General features: G+C 37.6%; 1 protein-coding gene across 9 annotated transcripts in view; it reads right to left on the bottom strand.

Annotated features, from left to right (window-relative positions):
- CPEB3 (cytoplasmic polyadenylation element binding protein 3) overlaps positions 1-22236 on the bottom strand; it is a 169488-nt gene that overhangs the window by 64060 nt on the left and 83192 nt on the right. For 6 of the 9 annotated variants that reach the window (XM_033130840.1, XM_033130838.1, XM_033130839.1 and 3 more), the window contains 3 exons: positions 17141-17164; positions 3421-3588; positions 1447-1536 (listed from right to left, as the gene is read on the bottom strand). In XM_033130840.1, the coding sequence (XP_032986731.1) occupies positions 1447-1536; positions 3421-3588; positions 17141-17164 (282 nt within the window). The remainder of the gene's footprint in view (positions 1-1446; positions 1537-3420; positions 3589-17140; positions 17165-22236) is intronic. The other 3 variants (XM_033130843.1, XM_033130835.1, XM_033130842.1) reach the window with 1 other exon arrangement.

The following is a 22236-nucleotide window of genomic DNA, read 5'->3' as shown; positions in this document are numbered from 1 at the left end:
ACTGTCTTGATTCACATGTGCAACAAGTACTTTTTGGAACATCTTTTTATACATATGACTTTACAGAGTGTATTACCTGCAGCAGAGTGGGTGAACTCATTCCTTCACTGAAATGACACTACTCTGATTCAATGAATTATTAGCATTCTTAAAAATATGTTTTAAACACATGCCTTTACGTAGTGTCGTAGGCATCACAAAGTGGTAAACATACTCCTTTGTGGAAATAAATCAGCATGATGATTTTTATCTTTTCTGGTTAATATAAAACTTGATTTTTATTTTTATTTATTTATTTTTATTTTTATTGTTTTTAAAGAGGGCCCAGCTCACAGTGGCCCATGCAGGGATCGAACCGGCAACCTTGGTGTTATTAACAACACACTCTAACCAACTGAGCTAACCGGCCACCCCTAAAACTTGATTTTTAACTTTAAGAATTTTTGGAGAGAATTAACAGAAGAATGTTAAAAGCAACCAAACAGCCCTCTATTTAGTGACTTATTTTCATAGGCTACAAAGAGAGTGGGGAGAAGCACAGGCAACAAAGAAACCTAAGAAACCACACATCAAAGGAAGTCATTGCCTTCCCTAGGTTAAGCTACAATTTGATTCCTGTAAAAGGCACCGGAAGGACGAGTATTTTGACTCCGTCTTCTAGTGGTGAGTGATGTTACACAATAATACATATCAAAAAACAATTCCTTAGAGATGAAAGACATCCTTGAAACACATCTACAGAACACATCTACAAGAAGAAAACTTCCTCTTTAACCCGAAAACACTCTTCTATATAAATCTAGGAACAGACCCAGGATTATTCTCACCAGAAAAAAAATCCCTAGATTCTGCTGAAGTGACAAACTATAAACAAAGTAATATATTTTCATGCCTTCATAAATAATCAAAAAACCTACCAAAAATAAGGGAAGCAAGGTCATATGAAGAGTTCTTTGCTAGTTTGCTCTCCACCCATCACCATGCTTAAAATACAGAGATGGATAAAGGTAATTTCACGTAATATAATTCTTCAGTCACTAGGTTTTCCACGTTTGGGGTTTATAAGATCTATAATACCACAGGGTTATGGGATACAAATAAAATTTGACTCTAATGTTTTCCTCTCCTATCGCTGACATTCCTCAAAACCCTTTCTCTGACATAATGAAAAGTTAGCACAAGGCTCATTCACAGGATCTCACTGTCAGTAAAATAGATGCCATGAAACAATCAGTGTGCTTCTGGGGGAATAGTCTCCAAGTAGAAACAGTAAGGCACAAAAAAGGTGATCAATGTTAAAACGTTTTTTTTAATTGGGGAAAAAAGTCAACAGCTATTTCAAGAGTTAAAAGGCTGCCTTTTATTGAATTATTGTACTAGCTCTCCAAAAGGCAGGCAGTGGAAACATTTTAAGTGCAGATAGTGGAGACATTTAAAGTGCATTACCTTTAGGAGGAAAATAAGACTTGCTTTCAGCTTTGTGAGGCCAGTCTACAACGAGAGGTCCAAACCTGCGAAAGCTGGCTGTGATCTCATCTACAAAACAAAAAAGAAATCTTAGCAAAAGGGAAAAAAAATATTGCAAATGGAATAGCATAAAACATATCTTTTTATACAAAATATGTTTTGAGAGCTATTTTCTAAAGCATTTTTACAGAAGGTAAACTTATTGAGTGAAATACCATTGTTTGGGAGGTACATTTGGTTATTCACTTTCAACTGTGTAGAATGTGTTTCTAACTATAATTCATTTCCCTTCACTGCCAATAAACTTGATATAAAGAATATGGAAGAAAAGAAATCTAACATTAGCTAAGGTCAAGTAAAAAGGAAATTTTAAAAATAGGACAGGTCTCTGTTTTTCAGAAAAAGGCAGAAGTACACAAAATATTCAAAAATATACTTTTCTTGTGTGAAATAATCTCTAAAATCTCTTATTTACCATAGATTACTATTATTCATCTCTAAGATTATTTTAGAAATAGATATTCTTTTAGTTAGGAGTAGGGGAAATAAGGAGATAATTCTACTTGGTGGTAAGAAAAAGTTAAAAGCTTCTTTCTCCCATACCACATATCCTATAAAGAAAATATTTCAAAAGTTGTAGCTCACTAAGTTTATCTTTTCCTTCTGACTTTTGACTCAAAGCAGGTTATAATGTGGCTCCTACCCAGGCTTAAATTGCCACTCTCTCAGCCATGATCAAAACTTTGTCTTACAAATAGTTCAGGGGCGGAGGGATGGTAGAAGAGGGGAAAGGGGGTCAAATATGGAAGGAGAACTGACTTTGGGTGGTGAACACACAATGTGATACATAGATAATGTATTACAGAATTGTACACTTGAAACCTATATAATTTTACTATCTATCGTCACCCTAATAAATTTTAATTAAAAAATAAATAAAACTTTAAAACAAAACAAAACAAAATTTGTCTTAAAGAAAAAATCCAATCAATAGATGAAATTAACACTAGCGCAAGAATAGTTTGGAGGAAAATGAGTTTCCAGCTGTGTACAATTTTAAAGCAGTTAGTCTAGAATAAAACTATTTTTAGAGATTGTTTTTCTCTTATCGTGAAAAAAGAAAATCATGATAAATTAGAGAAATGTCATAGCTAGAATTATGCTGGCAAAACAATTCTGTTTTAACAATATTTTTATAGCAGATCCAAGGCCTACTAGAACTGGAGTTGTTTTTTCTCCTTATGCTAAATTAACTCTGTCACATTTTTGTTTCATTTGTCCATTCAAGAAATATTTATTGACAACCGACTATGTGCTGACTTTAGGCATAAAAGAAAAACTTACTTTTGGATTGGTAGTATCTCAAAAATGTTATTAAGAAAATTTATAATTAGTTTTCATTCCTTTAAAGACACGAGGGGGCTCTTCATTTAACAGGTACCTGTTTTAAAATATGAGATGGTATGGTCTGATAGACATGAGCAAAAGCTCTGGAATCAGACTAATTTTGAGTTCCAACTGCACCATTAGCTACATAAAATGGGACGAATTCTTTCTCTCTGATCCTCAGTTTCTGCATCTATAAAATGGAGTAGGATGTGCCTTATAGGACAGCTGTGGAAATTGAAGGAGATATGGTCATGTAAAGTGCTTAGCACAATAATGGGCTTATAGTAAGAGTTCCATAAATATTAGCTCTCATTATTATTTTAAAGTGTATCCCCAAATGAATAATTAGGAAATGGGAAGCTGTTGGGAGACTGCTGTGTATAAACATGTATAAACAAAGGACCTGCAGAATACAGTCTATTACTGATCCATCTTTCGAATATTTTCATCTCCTGCACACTAAGACCTGACATGTCCTCAAGCTGCTTTGGAGAGGAGCGGCAGGGTCAGATCACACAAAGCACAGACCTGACCTTTATAAAGTCATTCATGAACGCATAGTACCTTCATCGATATCAGGAGGAAGACCTCCGACAAACACCTTTCTAGAGTAGCGTTCTACTCGTTCCCCGTTTTGACAGCGAGTGGGAGAACTTAAGCCAGATGACAAGGGCTGGTCCCCGTGACTGTCGTCCAGGAAGGCATCTTCAAAGGGAAAGAGAGAAGACCGACCTGAAACAAATGTGGGAGTTTCTACAGTTAAAATTATTTTCCTGGACAACAAATGCTTTATTAGGAGCCAAAGCACAGAGTAAAGCATACCAAAAAAAAAAAAAAACCACGAATCCTGAGCTGGGACTTTTTCCATAGAATAAGCAGATTACCAGGTCTACACAAGTTTATAGCATCATTTTTGTGTAAAGGTATGCAAGCACAGATTGATACTAAGGAAGAAGCCTCAAAAATTGCAGCTGTTTGTGGAGAAAAAGGAACCCTCATACACTGTTGGTGGAAATGCAGACTGGTGCAGCTGCTATGGAAGGCAGTGTGGAGGTTCCTCAAAAAAATTACAAATAGAATTACCATATGACCCAGCAATTCTCCTCCTGGGTATCTACCCAAAAAATCTGAAAACATTTATATATAAAGACACGTGTGCTCCAATGTTCATTGCAGCTTTGTTTACAGTGGCCAAGACATGGAAACAACCAAAATGTCCTTCGATAGATGAATGGATAAAGAAGTTGTGGTATATGTACACAATGGAATACTATCCAGCGGTAAGAAAAGATGAAATAGGACCATTTGTGACAACATGGATGGATCTTGAGAGTATGATGCTAAGCGAAATAAGTCAGACAGAAAAAGCAGAGAACCATATGATTTCACTGATATGTGGTATATAAACCAAAAACAACAAAAGAGCAAGACAAACAAATGAGAAACAAAAACTCACCGACACAGACAATAGTTTAGTGGGAGGGTAAAGGGGATCAAATATATGGTGATGGAAGGAGAACTGACTCTGGGTGGTGAACACACAATGGGATTTATAGATGATGTAATACAGAATTGTACACCTGAAATCTATGTAATTTTACTAACAATTGTCACCCCAATAAACTTTAAAAAAAAATTGCAGCTGTTTTCACTGCTAAAAAAAAAAAAGAAAATCACTACATTTTACTCATACAGTCCTCACAATTACTGCTAAGAGTATTCAGCAGTCGTTTATCCTTCCCCCAGGCATATCTTAAAATAAATGGGAAAGTAATCTTTATTCACAGATTTTTATTTGCTCTTTATGGGACCTCAAAGGTTTGGTTCTAAAGATGGGCCCTGAGAGCCAAGGGAATATTACATTTATGACACAGGCTGATAAATTCTTTGATAGCTGGACTACAGATGACCAAGTTTTCCCTGCCATTCTAAGCTACTCCATAGAAAATAAAACATCTGCAATAATAAAGCGGGGGCAAGTAAATGAAAACATATCAATTAAGATGTGGGAGAACAGATGTAGAAGTGGTTATGACATTTTTACCCTACGAATAATCTATGCCATATATTACTCAAAAAAATATTTTCATGTTAACTCTATAGCCAAATAAAGTTTGTAGAGCACATTAACTCCACATTACTATAAGAAAGACACTAGCAGTTAAGAGTCTGAATAAATGAAACATAACGATGCCATCTGGCATTATGAAATAAAATCTAAGTTTAAAAACAAATCTATTTCTTATTTGAGTCAGTAAGTTCCTGGTAAAACTTTCCACTAGGTTCCAATCTAAAAACGAACTGTCCTGAGCACTCTTATTCTTGAAAAAAAGAAAAACTCCCCTCTAAAATAAATTCACACACTTTTCAAAAAAAAGAACAGTGTCTTCCCCATTTAGTCTATCCTGTCTTTATTTCCCTGAAACCTGGGTTCTGCGTCACTACAGCCAACTCTCTGAAACCAAATATAAATAGTCATAGAAAAATACTGAACATTTATTCCTTTTACAAAAAAATAGCTACTAATATAACTCTGTTTATTTTATGAACAACCCAGGTGGTAGAAGAAAGGCACTATTTTGATGTTGGGAGTTAATGAATAAAAGGACCAAAGAATTTTTTGTTCAGCTCTTCCCAGCTTAGCTACAAAGAAACAGAACAAAATTTGTCACCTCATGTCACCTAGCTTGTTTAGTCTGGAAGGAACAAACAATAGACAGTAAATTCTCATCTCTTGATGTCTGTTTTGATTATTGGGGGGAAAAAATAGATCTGCAGCAACCATAGGCAAAATGATCTTCCGAAAAACATCCAGGGAAGTTCTCCCATGGCCATCAAGTTTGTTTTTCACGCAGGCCACACTCAGTGAATTAATGTGCCTACTCTGTGACAGGTACATGCCTCAATCAGCATTTCCCACAGAATGTTCCTATCCCCACCTCTTACCCTTAACACGAGTAACATAAGCTGCTCAGAAAACAAAACTGGTGTGGGGGAGGGAGAACTAAATAACACTGGAAAATACTGTACACTTTACACCCTTCTCAGAGATTAATAATCCACATTAGAATGCCAAAGGCTGGGGAAACTGCAGTAAACTTAATTAATCCAGCATTACCTGGAGTTAAGATAAAGAAATCTTTAACATACATAACTCAGTGGAAAACACCTGAAGAAATATTTATTCACATTCCAGGAACACCAAACAAATAAGATAGTTATTTGGAAGTCTATGACAAAGAAATCAAGTCTGGAAAGACAGATAGGCAAGCACATAATTATTATAAAACAGAGGGATAAACACTAAGAGAAGACCTCACCAAGTGCACAAAAGCACAATTTACTGCCCTATGGGAGATGGGGGCAAAGAGACCTTTACAGTGATTTTATAGGAGGGCAATTTTGAGAAGAATCTTGTGGAAGTGGGAGTTTCTAAGGTAAAGAACAAGAATCCACAGGGAAAGAACTTTCAAAACAGCTTTTAATCTTTCCCTCCAAAATTGCCCCTCTAGCACTCTCTGCATTTTCAATAAAAATGACTATTACCCACGTTCAATCCAGAAATCAAGGCGTCATCCGTGGCATCACCATTTTTTTCACACTCCACGTCTAATCCCTCTCTCACTAAGTCCTACCAATTCAAGCTACAAAACAATTCTTCAGTCCAGTCAGTTCTCTTCATGTTCGGTCCTAACACCCTGGTCCAGATCACCATCAACTCTCCCCTGAACAAACACTCAAATGAGTGAGTCTATAGATACAATAGCCTGTTTCATCAACTGCTTTCTACCTTGTATCCCATAATGCTTTTGCCACAGATGGCCAAAGTCACCATTTTTAAATATTAATCTGAACATGTAACCACACTCCTCACCCTTATTTATTTTTTTTTTTAAGATTTTACTGGGGAAGGGGAACAGAACTTTATTGGGGAACAGTGTGTACTTCCAGGACTTTTTTTCCCAAGTCAAGTTGTTGTCCTTTCAGTCTTAGTTGTGGAGGGCGCAGCTCAGCTCTAGGTCCAGTTGCCGTTGCTAGTTGCAGGGGGCTCAGCCCACCATCCCTGTGGGAGTTGAACCGGCAACCTAGTGGTTGAGAGGATGCGCTCCAACCAACTGAGCCATCCGGGAGCTCAGCGGCAGCTCAGTTCAAGGTGCCATGTTCAATCTTAGTTGCAGGGGGCGGAGCCCACCATCCCTTGAGGGAGTCGAGGAATCGAACTGGCAACCTTGTGGTTGAGAGCCCGCGCTCCAACCAACTGAGCCATCTGGGAGGCAGCTCAGCTCAAGGTGCTGTGTTCAATCTTAGTTGCAGGAGGCGGAGCCCACCATCCCTTGTGGGACTCGAGGAGTTGAACCGGGAATCTTGTGGTTGAGAACCCACTGGCCCATGTGGGAATCGAACCGGCAGCATTCGGAGTTAGGAGCATGGAGCTTCAACCACCTGAGACACCAGGCCGGCCCCTCACCCTTATTCTTAAAGCCCCTCAATAACTTCCCATTGCTTTCTGCATAAAGTACAAATACATCACTATTAACGTAAGGCCTCTGCCTAACCTCTCCCACATCGTGGTTGCTGCCTCTCTCTCTAGTGCACTAACCTCCAATCACACAGACCTCTGATCACATAGACCTCCTTTGCATTTCTTGATTATTCCTCCTTGCCTCAAGCCCTAAGGAGAAAGTGTTCCCCCTAATCAAAACAAACATCCTTTCCCAACTCCCTGGTTTTCTATTTAATTCCTATCAAGTCTTCAGGTCTCAGCTGAAGTCATTTCCTCAGGTGGAACTTTCCTGACCTTCTAGATTAGGTTAGGTCCCCTTTTCTATCCACTTACAGCACTTTTCTTAACACTTTCTCCAATTACCATTAGACTACTGTATGGGTTTTTATTTGGTATCTCATTCCCCAACCCCATTAAATTGTAAGCCCTATTAGGAAAGGGACCAATTTAATCTTGTTCACCACTGTATCTTCATGTCTTAATAAGGACACATAAAAGGTACTCAGGAAATGTTAAAAGTGAGACAGCATCCAGGAAAGGAAAACAGCATGTGCAAAGACATCCCACCTCAAGTATATGCTGGAACACAGTATACAGCTTTGACAATGGCAAAAGGTGGGACCATGCCCCAGAAAACTGGGACCTTTTCTATTCCTTCTATTTGTTTAAGCATTACATTCGACATTCTGTATTACAAAAGAAAGAGGAAATTCCCCCATTTTCCAAATTTAATATTTCATTATAATTCTTTCTTTGCTTCTTTCCTTCCTTCTCTCCTTCCTTCTCTCCTTCCTTTCTTCCTTCCTTCCTTCCTTCCTTCCTTCCTTCCTTCCTTCCTTCCTCCCTTCCTTCCTTCCTTCCTTCTCCTCCTCCTCCTTCTCCTTCTTCAACTACATGCACTCCCTGGAGACTCTGATACTCCCATCTAATCCACCTCCCATCCTGTCAGAATGACTTCTCTAAGATGCTCTGACCATGTTATTCCCTCTGCCCCAAATCCTACAATAGCTACCATCATCTCCAGCAGCAATTTGCACCCAGGGAGAAGGGGGGATGGGGTAAGAGTCTGAAGAAATCTGCGACTGTCCAGATGAGAGATGAGGAAGTCTTGAACCAGAGCAGTGAAGGAGAAGTGGGTGTTCAAGACATTCTGGAACAAAGAGAACTTTCTTTCTGCATGGCCAACATAACCACAGCTTCCCCAGAGTATTTTGGCAAAGAAAATAAAAGCAAGAGTTAATTGTAAAACTTTGAACTTTTAAAAATGGGTTATGGGTACTGAAACATCCCAAGGTTTTAAAACCAAATCTCTGTTTTATTATTGGTAGTTAGAATACCATAGATTTTAGTAATAAAGTTGCCCTTGGAAATGAAACTGCTAAGAATTCACACATACATGATGTTTCTGTAACTGTGGGTAAGAACTAAGAATATAGGTCTCAAAGCCCAATCCCCAGATCTATTTTATCTGAATCTGTGGAGGTCAAACTTGAAAATCTGCACTTTTAACAAATTCCCCCAGTGATTCCTATGCTCAAGTTCAAGAACCACTGAAATGGAGATTGTCTGTAGCAGGCAGTTACTGAAAAGAGATATTGTGTAAAGTGTATAGAGCCTTGGGAAACATCCAAGTTCAATCAAGTTAAAGAAAATGTATCCTCAGGAATGGAATGTAAAATCTACAATCTAGTCAACTTTATTGTAACATGACTGCCTGAAGTGCTGATGGAACAAAAAGTTAGTCGGCAGGAGGCATTTAAAAGAAGTGAGGAGTAAGGACTTACAGTGTTTACCCAGAGCAGACCAACAGGAGATAAAAGGATTTTACCATAAGGGTGGGATTACTCCTCTGTGGGACAGATGGTTTATTTGATGTTTTCACAGCCTGAAAACCATCTATTTCCCTATGTTCTAAAGATAAGCTCATGAAAGACTGTTCTACCGTGTTTCCCCGAAAATAAAACCTAGCAGGACAATCAGCTGTAATGCACCTTTTGGAGCAAAAATTAATATAAGACCCAGTATATATTATATTATACCCAGTCTTATATTATAGTAAAATAAGACCAGGTCTTATATTAATTTTTGCTCCAAAAGAAGCATTAGAGCTGATTGTCCTGCTAGGTCTTATTTTCGGGGAAACGGTATTAATGAATTTACTGTCTTTAATTGAGAAGAGGTGAATCTTGAACTAGTAGGCAAATAACCAGCCATTGAAACTGTATTTCTATTACATCCATTTCCATGGTAAGTTAAAACATTGGTATTCCGATTTGTCCAGTGGTCCCTCGCGAGGTTGGTATTTGTTCCTTCATTCACTTGGCATAAGTCCGTCCCCCTAAGACAGACTGTCCCTGGGAAGACTGGTAAAATTTTAGTTCTTGGGCATGTGTTACTAGAAACTGAAACTTGAAGTGGCTGCACCCAGAGTGTTTCCCACGAGAGGCCCTACTTCACTAACTAGTGTCTCTCGGACATATTTCTTTTCTTTAATGAAAACACTCCCCAAAACCAAATGTTTTTCTTTTTGTTCAAAGAAATTTAAATTCTCTTTTTTTTTTTTAATTGTGGAAGATTGGGGAACAGTGTGTTTTTCCAGGGCCCATCAGCTCCAAGTCGTTGTCCTTCAGTCTAGTTGTGGAGGGCGCAGCTCAGCTCCAAGTCCAGTCGCCATTTTCAATCTTTAGTTGCAAGGGGCACAGCCCATCATCAATTGAACCGGCAACCTTATTGTTGAGAGCTCACGCTCTAACCAACTGAGCCATCCGGCGCCCCCTCTGGAGGCTCAGCAGCAGCTCGTCTTCAATCTAGTGGAGGGCACAGCTCACTGGCCCATGTGGGAATCGAACCAGCAACCCTGTTGTTCAGAACTCATGCTCTAACCAACTGAGTCATCAGGTCGCCCCCAAAACGTTTTAAATAAATCATGTTACTTACCAAAAATTATATTCTTATATATCTAGTATATAAACCTGCTTTAGAATCTCATGATACTTCCATACAAAATATTCATATATTCAATATTTCAACAGAAGCAAGAGAAAAGCTTCTCAAACGCTGCAACTTGGTCATTTGGCTTTCTTTTCCACCAATGGTCTGGTTTTCTGATATCTATTTTCAATTAATAACCAGAATATAATTTTTGGTCCAGTAATTGGACACATAATCTCTGAGTGAAAAGATGACTTAAAGCTAAAATGCCAAGTAACAAATCTGCAGAGCATTAGCTAAGCATGAAGGCCTGTCCAAGGCCTTCTTCCTCAGGGGGTTCCTTTTCTGCAGTTATGATGGAAAACAACAGGCCACTGGCCATGCTGGACCGCCAAAGCTGCTTGGACGTCACCTGAGCTCCCACCAAAGCTCTGCCGTTAATCCAACAGCTCCAGGACACTTCTGGCCCAGTAAGTCCAGTCCAAACCTGAATCTTTTTATCTTAGTTTTGCAAGTAGCTCAGGGATTAGTCACTTTGGGGGTTTAAAAAAAAAAAAGGACTATGAGGCATGGCTTCCCTTAAAAAAAAAAATCGCCTGGAAACCAAGAGTCAGGTTCCAGCCTAGGCTTTAATCTGTGCCATTGGACAAGACATTTCACTTAGCTGAGTCTCATTTACATAATGAGAGATTTGAACTAGATGAGTGATTTTCAAATCTCTGTGGGCATAATTCCTTGTATTACACAAAAACCTTACATAAAACCCTAATATACAAATAGATATAAATACATCTTTGTTGGTATTACTATGTGTCTGTCTCTTAGGCATCACAAACTTAATCTGTTCATAAATGAACTCTTGACATCTACCTTAAGCCTGTTCTCTCCCAGTCCCATTTCAATATGTGGCATCCCAATTCACCCAATTGTTCAAGCTAGAACCTGAACATCATTTTTGAGTCTTCTTTCTCCTTTACTCTTCCATATTTAATTTTTCAATCTAATGCCATTAAAGAGGGTAGATGCTACCCTCCATAATATATCTTCCCTTTGTTCACTTCTTTCCAATTCCATTGTCATCACTGTACCCTAAAATGCCATCATCTCTTGCCTAGACTACTACCATCATTCTGAACTAGACAACTCACTTCTCCTCTAACTCCACTCTGAACAGTAGTCAGAGTGCTCTTTTAAAAACATAAATCCAATCACTTGACCCTGCTTTAAAACATTCATAGATTTCCTCTTGTACTTGAACCAAGTTCAAAATCCTTACCAGGAGCTAGCCGAGGAGGATCACATTTCCTGCCTTCCACCAACTTCATCTTAACACACCCTCCCCTTTCTCCCTCCAAGCTCAGCCATTCTGGGTTCTATCAACTTCCTCAAACACTCAAAGCTCTTTCTTGCTTCAAGTACCACCCTTCAAAAAAAAAAAAAAAAAAAACAGCTTTATTGAGATATAATTTACATATCATACAATTCATCCATTTAACCCATTATCAGCATTCTCCATTTTTCTTAAATTCTCTCAGCCCTAGGCAACCACTAGTCTACTTTGTGTCTCAATAGATTTGCCTATTGTGGACATTTCATTAATATGGAATCATACACTACGTGACCTTTTGTAAAGACCTTCACTACGTGAAGGCTTTTGTACAATATAATAGCCTTCTTTTACTTAGCATAATATTTTCAAGGTTTATCAATGTTGTAGCATTTATCCGTATTACTTTTCCTCAAGCCTCTTAAAATAGCTTTCTTATGAAGTCTGGAGTTTTCTTTAAAATAGTCTAAGGGGAAAAATGGAGGGAATATATGAAACAAGATTGGCAAAAATGTTGATAATCATTGAAGCTAAGTGATGGGTATATAGTTCATTAAACTATTCTAGTTTTGTGTATGTTTGAAAATTTCAATAGTAAAAAAAATATTTAAAGATAGTTGTCTTTCCATCCTTTGGGTTTCAGTTTAAACAACATCTCTTAAGTGAAAATCATTTTATGTTAGAGGAAACCTCCCCTTTTTCCTGCTCGGTACTTATCACAACTTTTAAGTATCAAAATTTTATCTATTTTCTCTCTCTCTCTCTCTCTCTCTCTCTCTCTCTCTCTCTCTCTCTCTCTCTCTCTCTCTCCCTCCCCCCCTTATTAGAGTGAATACTCAGTAGGGAGACAAAACACATCTACAGTCTAGCAACATCTGACCCATGGTAAGCACACAAACACTTCATGAATGAAATCAGGGTGGACAACCCAGAACCCCTCCTCCCAGAAAAACTTACTACAGAGGTGAAAAACCAGTGATCTTATTCCCCTCACCATCTCCTGTGCTCAAATTTTCCTATTACTGTAAACAGTAACATTTCAGATATTATAACCATGAACACTAAGAAATTTCTTCAGCTGTCCATGATTCACTCTGGGACCATCCTTCCTTTAGACAATAAAGCTCACATAACCAGGTTTGAATAAACAGGATGGCATGTTTGTACCACGGTCTCACTGCTATAGCTGATCTCTTCTCCCTTGGGCAGGCTTTTGACAGAAAGACCCAAGTCCAACTTGGTACATGAGCTCGTTTTATTGGATATTTAGAACTTTTGTTATCAACTAAGTTATCCATTAATGTCAGATTTTTCTGGATTAAATATATACAGAAGTACATTTTACAATAGTAAATCCAGTAGTAAAGTAACTCCAATCATCCTTTACATTTGCTCATTTACATTGTGTAAAAGGATCTTTTCTATTTTCCTTGCTACTCTTTAACTAAAAAATTCTGTTAAACATCGAGAGCACTGCCACAGACAACATGTCTACTTATGGACAAAAGTCTCCCAGAGTCCATAAAAACTCATGCGAAATGAAAAACACATGTATTTTAATAAGGAGTACTGCTAAATATGAAGCAAAGACCTTGTATGATACTACCCATTAGACTAGTTGTATAGGAAAATACACATCAGAGCTTGGGAAAGTCAGAATACTCCTGGAAGAAAATGTTAAGATTCTTTGGTGTCATTCTGATTCCACAAGGGAAGTCAACATTTGTCTACTAAGATACATCTCTAAAGTAAAAATGAGTATCAATAGAAAATATAATTGGATAAACACTTTATATGAAATAAATATTTATTTTCAAATCCCATTCTTTCACATCTAATTTTTCTTCTTCCTTATTACTACTGCTTCAACTACCATGTTTTCCCGAAAATAAGACCTAGCCAGACAATCAGCTCTAATGTGTCTTTCGGAGCAAAAATTAATGTAAGACCCGGTCTTTATTTTACTGCAAGTAAAATAAGACCAGATCTTATATAAGACAGGGTCTTACATTAATGTCTTTTTACTACAAGTAAAATAAGACTGGGTCTTATACAATATAAGACCGGGTCTTACATTAATTTTTGCTCCAAAAGACGCATTACAGGTGATGGTCGGGCTAGGTCTTATTTTGGGGGAAACACGGTATACTACTGGAAGCACTTGGTTTGCCAAAGAGTTTGCCCTACCAATGCTTATTTCCACATCTAAGCCTTCAACTGATGCCCAGGTTCTCCCTTGTGTTCATTATTTCTATCATGAAACCCTCTTCCTAAAGCCTGACATATCTGTGTCTAGGAGTCTTACCCTCTGTTGCAGAAACCATTCATCAGGCAGCACAGGCCGTCTCACTGCCAGCGAGACCTCTCCCCTGGCCCCCACTGCATACACTCGGGGACATGTTCTCCAGTCATCTGCTCAATCTCACCTTGAAGCTTTCTTTTCAGTTGAATCACATACCTAGAGTGCCTTGCTTCCCACTCCTCTTCCATCATCCAAAGAGTTTCTGAAATTCTACATATTCTAGGAAGCTGGTTCCAGGTTTATCAGGAGAGATGAAAGATTCCACTGGCCTAATTCTTACTGATAGATCTCAAAACTATCAGAGATTATTCCCTTTGCTTTCTATTCCTAAAATATTTGCCAACATACATATGTAATATATAGAATACGAGTTATAGCAGATCTTAATTATAGGTAGAATAAAAGAACATACATCAGCAAGCTTACTTTTTATGCTTTTTGGGGCAAGTCTAAATTTTGTTTAGAGGAAACAAATCAAGCATTAATATAATCCCTCGTCATACAAATAAATGAGCATGAGGAAATCTGCCAGTTCATCAAATTTATGCTATGCAGCATTGGTCCAGAAGAGTATATTTCAGGGAATGAAAGTGGATATGGGGTACACCTGCCCCATCCCACAGGGCTATGTCACTACATTTACGGAAGATGACTTTTCTTTTTCAGCTTTGAGAATTGAAAACCCAATGAAAGTGTAGAACAAAATTTTCTTCCTGTTCTTTTCTCTTTACAGAAAGTCAACATTCAGTCTTTTAGTGCCCTCTCTCTCTCTCCACCCCATCCTTTCCCCTACCCCCCACTTCTCTCTCTCTCTCTCTCTCTCTCTCTCTCTCCTCTCTCTCTCTCTCTCCTCTCTCTCTCTCTCTCTCTCTCTCTCTCTCTCTCTCTCTTTCTCTCTCTCTCTCTCTCCCACTCCCCCTCATTATCTTCTTTATCTACAACTATCAAATTTCAAACTTACAAATGTATAGAGAGTAGGGACCAAGTCATCTAGGCGGTGTTTAGCTTAGTACTTGATGCAAAGCTGACTGTGGCTTCTGAAAATGATTAAGTCAAATCTTACAAATAGACATGAAAGGTAACATGGAAATAACAAGAGTAATTTTTTTTTTGCAAGAGTTTAGAAACTACAGGTGATGTTACATTCTTGATATCTAGTATTTAATACCCTATGATTTGTAAAAATAAAATATTTTTTAAAAAATATAATGCCAAAGTCTGGTCTGCATTGATGTGGGGTGTTACTGCAAAGCAATCCTCATCAATAAGCATTTGGTAAGTGCTAACTAAGTAAACATCACAGTGTTCAGCAGAAGAGATAACTGTCCTCAAAGAACTTATTTCCACTTGAAGAATCATGGCATACAGAAAAGACAGGAAGAATTGAAAGGCAGTAGAAGCAGAGGAAAACTGCCTGCACAGCCACGGGGCAAGGCTTTCTGGAAGGGGAAAGGCCTGAGGTAGGCTTGAATGCATGAACTAAGGCTAGGCCCTACGTAAGTAAATGAGAGGAAGGGTGGATGATACTTGCAATGGCCAGACAGTGGGAAAGCACTTGGATTGGTCAGGGAAAGGTGAGGTTGGAAAAGTGGACGTGATGAGGCTGATGAAACAGGGAGAAGCCAGATGATGGGGATTCTGAATGGGAAAGGCAGGTGGTATGGACAAAGTGGTGTTTCAGAAAGATGAAACAATGCAGATGGAAAGGGAGGGATGAGAGCTGAGAAACTAGAGGAAAACTGTTGACAAGATCTGCTGACTGATTAGTGTGTGAAAAGAGGGTAGGCTTGTCCCTGCCGTCTACCCTCCAGACTGTGTTCATTTTCCATGTAAAACGGCGCATTCCTTATTCCCTCCCGAGAGTGATCATTTTCCTAGCAGCATGAAGAAAAATAATGGAACCAAATGATTTCTAGTAATGTTACTTTCTATAAATTTTAAAATAATTTAGATTGAAAAATGTTAAATGGTATTCATTTCCATGGTTAAAAAATAATCAACCACATACATTTTTCTTCACCATGATGTGAAAACAAAACTGACTATATGATTCCACCATGAAAGAAGGTTTCCATGGTGACTCAAATACATATTGGATTCTGCCAATATTCATCTATTCAACAAATATTTACTACGGAATAAATAATAAAATACTATGAATTTAATATTATCTTTTCTTTAGGACTCAATTACAAAGTCGGAGACAGCCAATGAATGGTAAATATGACCCAATAAGCAGCCAAAGACAAAGGTTCCAGACTTGGCTCTGACTTTGGGATCACACAGCCAGTAAATCAGTTCATCTCTCCCAGCTTCTGCGAATGAGTACCAAAACAAGTTACATTTGTGGAATGCTTTTAGTTTACATGGATAGGTTCTCCTCTCCCATTTTTTAAACTATAATTTCACTAACATTCTTGAAGTTGGACAAGATTGGCTTTATTACCTCCTAATTTATAGATGAGGGTACCAGACATAATTGATAAAGCAGTGATTACAATCGAGGTCTTTGACACTAAGTCTCACACTCTTTCTACATTGGGCTTACCCCACCTACTTTAAAAATTATTTGGATAAGTTACAGATATGGAAATGCTTTGGAAAGGTTATAGCATTACACAAATGAAAAGCAATAGTATTTTGTTTGAATGTGACCAGGAGAGAATGCAAGTTTTAAGGGGCCTAGCACCTACACAAGTTGGAGATCCTTCCTTAAGAAAAATAAGGTAAAGACCCTGAAGGGGGCCCATGAACGTGAGGTTCCCTGAAATTGAAGCTTCATTTAGCTTCAAGGTAAATTTGCCTTTGGATGTAACACAAAAAAATTCACCAGTCAGTCTACGGAGATCAAGAATTGCCTTCTAAAACCTAACTTCCGCCTTCTAAGTAGTAGGAAAAGAATACAGTGGATACAGGACAAAAAAAAATTCATATTCCCTCAGTATCACCCATGATCGACGATGTAACAGAACCTCCAGGTAGAATTAGTCTTTGCTATGTCTTTATAAGGATTAAAAAACAAATTACCAACTAACAACAAAAAATAATTATAATAAAACTATAAGAATTATTTTGCTAAAATAATTAAGCTAGAACATTATACCATACAATAACTGCTTTACACACACACACAAACACACACACGGATATAAACACACACGCATGCACTCATATTTACTCACAATGTGGCAAGCAAAAGAACTCATTAAAAAAATTTTACCTCGTCTCCGCCCATAGCTCCTGGCTGCATGTAAACATAGAAGAAAACCATGGGTATTTGTATCAAAATGGTGAATTTAGAAAAAAAAATATTCACACAAACCTTTTCTAAGTATTCTCAGAATTAATCTGGAGATACTGCTCAACTTGACCCCAGGCATATTATATTAAAAAAACCTTTATGAAGCACAAGTTAAATCACAATTTTAAAGAGAAATTCAACTGGATGTGGCAGCCACTGGAAAAGATAACAATGGCTGCTTAAGTTTCACAAGTCTCATAAAGATTTATATGGTGGCCCATTATCTGTATCAGACATAGAGTTCTTTTAAAATTTTTCTGACTTATAAATCTTCATTTGTTCTATATATTGCCATCAGACATAACCTAAAAAAACAGAAAACATTCTAAATAACGAAAAACTGTAGCATGTGGTGGTCATTCTGAATTTCTCCAGACACACACACACACACACACACACACACACACACACACACACACTTCATAAAGAATCCCCTGAAAACTGTATAGAAATTTTATACATAATCAACTCTTCCTTTACTGAATGTGTTTCTGCAAAATTTTCAGTTAAGTTTCTCTTAGTCTCCCCATTTACTTTCCATACAGTATCACAGATGAGGGGAAAACAATAGATTTTTCATCAACAATAGATTTTTCATCTAAAAAGGTAGAAAGGAATTAAACTACTGGGGTACATGCCAGATCATGCTGAAGAATAGAGTACTTTGAAGATTATTTTCCTCTTCAAAACTCAAGGCCCACATTGTATTGTTGCAAAGTTTAATAGAGCTAGACTGTGATAACATACATATACTGCTAGGAGATCCTGTCATCTAAAATGATACTCAAAGTACAAATTTTCTCAAATTTGAAACCTCAGGTTCTATAAAAATAAATGAGACCTCCATTTGATTTATTGTTTAAAGCATGCAATGTCACAATATCATATTAACGTAAAACCAAAAACAAGGATATTGTGGGGCTGCATTTGCAGTTTCTCTCCTAGGAAAGGAATTCAGACTTTTCAGCCAGAAGTTGAAATACCAGTTGGCCAATCTCCTCTTCTGTTCCTGTGAACATTTCCTCAGACGCCACACTCACACTCCTACACGCCTTTAGTCTCTTCACTTTCCCATTACACAAATATTCAAAAGGGTTAGCCACTTCAAACCCTTCTTTCTCCCTAACGCCCTCCATCACTAAAAAACAAGCTCTTCTGAATTTACGTAGCAATGACTGTTTACATCACCTACAAAGGGAATACAATCCAAAAAAAAAAAAAAGGAACTTTTCACACTTTTCATTATTGGAACCTGGAATTCATCTCCCCATAGAATGTATAATAAATGGTACTTGGTTTCCTAGCCTGCCCCCCCAACCAGAAAGCCTACTTAATTTATAATGATTAATTAATACTAACAGATAACACTCAAAAAGAGGTTCCGTAGGTTTGACATCCTACCCTTTGACATCTCTGTCCTTCTTCCATCCTTAATGATGTCACACTGCCCAACACCCCCACTACAAAACCTCTCTTTAGAGGAAAAAATATAACATTCTGTATTTCAAAATTACGTATTTCTCTCCCAAACAACAAATTCCCATCCTTTCCTTATATCTGATTTCTGGCCAGATACTCAATGAAAAAGAGTCTGATTACAATACTAAGGTACAAATGACTCATCAGCCCTTAACACCCCAAAAGGATAAATGAGAATGCTGTTCCCTCAAGTCTTCTACTGCTAAGTATTCAGGTGACAGAGAACATGACGTGAACAGATCCAGACAGGCGTCGGGGTGCAGAGGAGCATCCCGAGTTGGGGAGTGGGGAAGAGTTGGAAAAGATATACTTGGGAGTTTTAACCACAGGTTCCTTAAACAATTCATGATTTTTCTAGATTCTTCATTTCCATTCTAATCAAAGACAGGAAATTAGTTCATGTCAGCCTGGGGACTCGGAGGTCACGCAGGGAAGATGGCATATGGAAGAGGCAGCCCATTTAGTGATCTGAGATGCTTCAATCTGCTTTCATCCTTCATTGTGGAATTTAATTAGGTGCTACCTTGGTTCTAATTTCAGTATTTCATCTATGATCCCTATGGCGATTGTTATTATAGCAGCTAAAACTTAATGAGTACTTACTATGTTCAGGAACAGTTCAAAATGCTTGACACGTATTGATATCATTAATATACCCCAGAACTTTATGATGTAAGTATTCTTATTAGACTCTCCTTTCAAATGAGGAAAATGGAACACAGAATTAAGTATCTTGCCTAAAATCACACAGCTAGGCAGTGGTGAACTTGGAATAAAAATCTAAGCAGTCTGGCTCCAGCGTTCACACTTTTAACCCACTCATGTTAAATTCCTAGAGGGCACGGTCAATATCTTGTACTCTTTTTAACATCCTCTAATGAACCTGGCAGAGTGCTCTGTACCAAGCTGGTATTCAACAAATATGGCTTATTAGCTGGGTATGCAATCAAGGGAGAGAAGAATACATGCCTTGATGGCCTTTGGAATGTAGGCCAACTCTGTTGGTGATTAAAAATTTGCTCATATGAGGGCCATTTGCAAATAGAATAATTAGAGTCAAACTCTTCCCCGAGGGAGAGGTAATGAAATGAACACCAAGGAGAGAAATTTGGGAGCACAAAGGTAATGCTTTCCCGAGAACAAATATGACTTTTAAACAAGAAAGAATGTTGAATACACAAACGTACATGAGCCAGCACAAAATAATCCCACACAGAATAAAAAGGGAGTAATGTGACTAATTTCATCTATATAATAATATTCTGTGCTAGTGTATATTTATATCAGTTATAATAAGATGTGATATACTTCGAAAGTCCTGTGTACTCTGTGCAAAACCTTTAATTCTCGATTATCATTCATCATCATCATCATTACAGATAAAAGTCTTTTACAATTTCACATGTATTCAACAATTTTAGACCTCATAAAAAAATTACATTTAATTTTTAGAAGTCAAGGCAGTGGTTACCCTTGGGTAGGGGAATTACCTGGAAAGGAGCCTGAGGGGGTTTCTGGGGTGTTGGTAATGTTTCGGTCTTTAAGTACAGGTTATATGGATGTAATCAATTTGAGATAATACATCAAGCTATATATTCATGATCTGTGCACTCTTTGGTATGTATATACTACTTCAATAAAAAAAAACAAAGCACTACAAATATTTTAGACTGGTTCACTGGGATAAAAGGTTTTAAGGTTAATGTAGAAAATCCAAATGCTAACAGTTTTGTAGTCTTTGAATCATAACCCTGAATAATCCAAAACTGAAAAAAATTAAAGACTTATTTTCAATTCATCAAAATAAACATAAACAGGTAGACGTAGTTGGCAGTGGAATATGCCCAAGTTATTCGAAGTTGACATGATTAATGACCAGTACGTGGTGAATGGCACACTCACATTAATCGTATGGTGCTTTGTTAGGCATGTGAGCAATACTGTAAAAGGATCATCTGGTATTCCTTACGACTTGGCCTGCGCTTGGTTTTAAATGGCTCTACTGATACATGTGATTTCCCCAAGGGCATGTTATGATCTGATTTAAAAATCGAAACTAATTCTTAAACTACATGGATTCATCCAAATTGACTGAAGTTTCTCTAAGCCAAGTAACGTTATATACAGATTTCACCATAGAGGCTCAAAGCTGAGGGGTGTTGGGGGGAGACAGATATCTCCACTCTATGGTGGATCAGGGGAATATGCACTATTTCAGGAACTTAAGCAGAGTCCCTGAGGTGCTGTGTTGATGAAAAACAGAGGACCACGATACAAAGAACCTCGTATAACATTTTACTATAACTGGCTTGGAAATATCTGTCAGGATAGCTAAAAATCAACTATAGGAACAAATTATTAACTCCTTTCCTTGTAATAAAATCAGTTTCTTAAAAACACCTTGCAAACTTATTTTTTGAATACTATTTCAGTAAGCAAAATTAAATTCTATTCCAACATCTAACGGTCCCTTTCAGCTTCCATCTAAGTATTAGTCATGCAAATAATTCCACCAAAGATGGGTTAAGATCTTAAAGTTAGTATAAAAATGTCCCCTTTTCCCTAATTAGATTGGAAATTCCCAAAGAGCAGGCGTGATGGAGTTTGTCTCATAAATCCTCCTCTGTCTTTATCTTTATAATGGTAGGTAAAATAGTTTTAGTCCAATGATTCTCAAATCTGGCAAATTATAATTTAAAAGATCGATTGCTCCATAAGCATGAAGTTAGCAGATAAAAACAATGCTTGAAGGAATGGGGTACATTTTCATCTGATACATTCACATAAAGTGTTTATCTTAAAATCCCTTCTACCCTTCTCCCCTTGGTTCTTCCACATTTTTCTCAGAAAAATCTTCTTTCTGTTCCATTTGCAAGCCTAAAAAGTAACACTAGTAACTGACAAACATAATACTAATGTTATTGACATACTTTATAAAAAAGAAGAAATACTATGAAGTAAAATATAAGAACTTACTGATAATTTACCATGCTCCAGGCACTATATGCTAAAAGCTTAACATGTCTATTCTAATTCCCAAAGCAACTATCATAATATACATTTCCAGATGGGCAAACTGAGACTCAGAAAAGATGCCTGGCCTCAGGTTATTCAGGTTCTAAACAGCAAAGTTGGACTGAATCCAGGTCCACACTGGCTCTAATACATTTATTCTTCTTTTCTTTTTAGTTGAGGTACACTTATATTCAATAAAATTCAACCACTGTAAGTGTACAGTATGACCAATTTTGGTAATAATACAGTTGTGTAACCACTATCGTTATGACCAAGATATAGAGCAGTTCATCTCCCTAAAACATTTCCTATTGCCCTGTTAGTGCCGATGCCATGCCCCAGCCCATGCCCCCCGGGAACGATTAACCTGCTTTCTGAACTACGGTTCTGTGTGCCCTTTCGACAACCTCATATTAATGGAATCAATGTGTTTGACATCCTTTATTTAGCATCATGTTTTTGAGATTCATCCACGATGTTCCATGGATTAGTATTTCGTTTCTCTTTATTGCTGAGTAGTA

Source organism: Rhinolophus ferrumequinum, chromosome 16 (genome assembly GCF_004115265.2).
Source record: "Rhinolophus ferrumequinum isolate MPI-CBG mRhiFer1 chromosome 16, mRhiFer1_v1.p, whole genome shotgun sequence".
In the NCBI taxonomy this organism is placed as follows: Eukaryota; Metazoa; Chordata; class Mammalia; order Chiroptera; family Rhinolophidae; genus Rhinolophus; species Rhinolophus ferrumequinum.
Note: the sequence above shows the minus strand (reverse complement) of the source record. Positions and strands in the feature narration are given on the sequence as shown.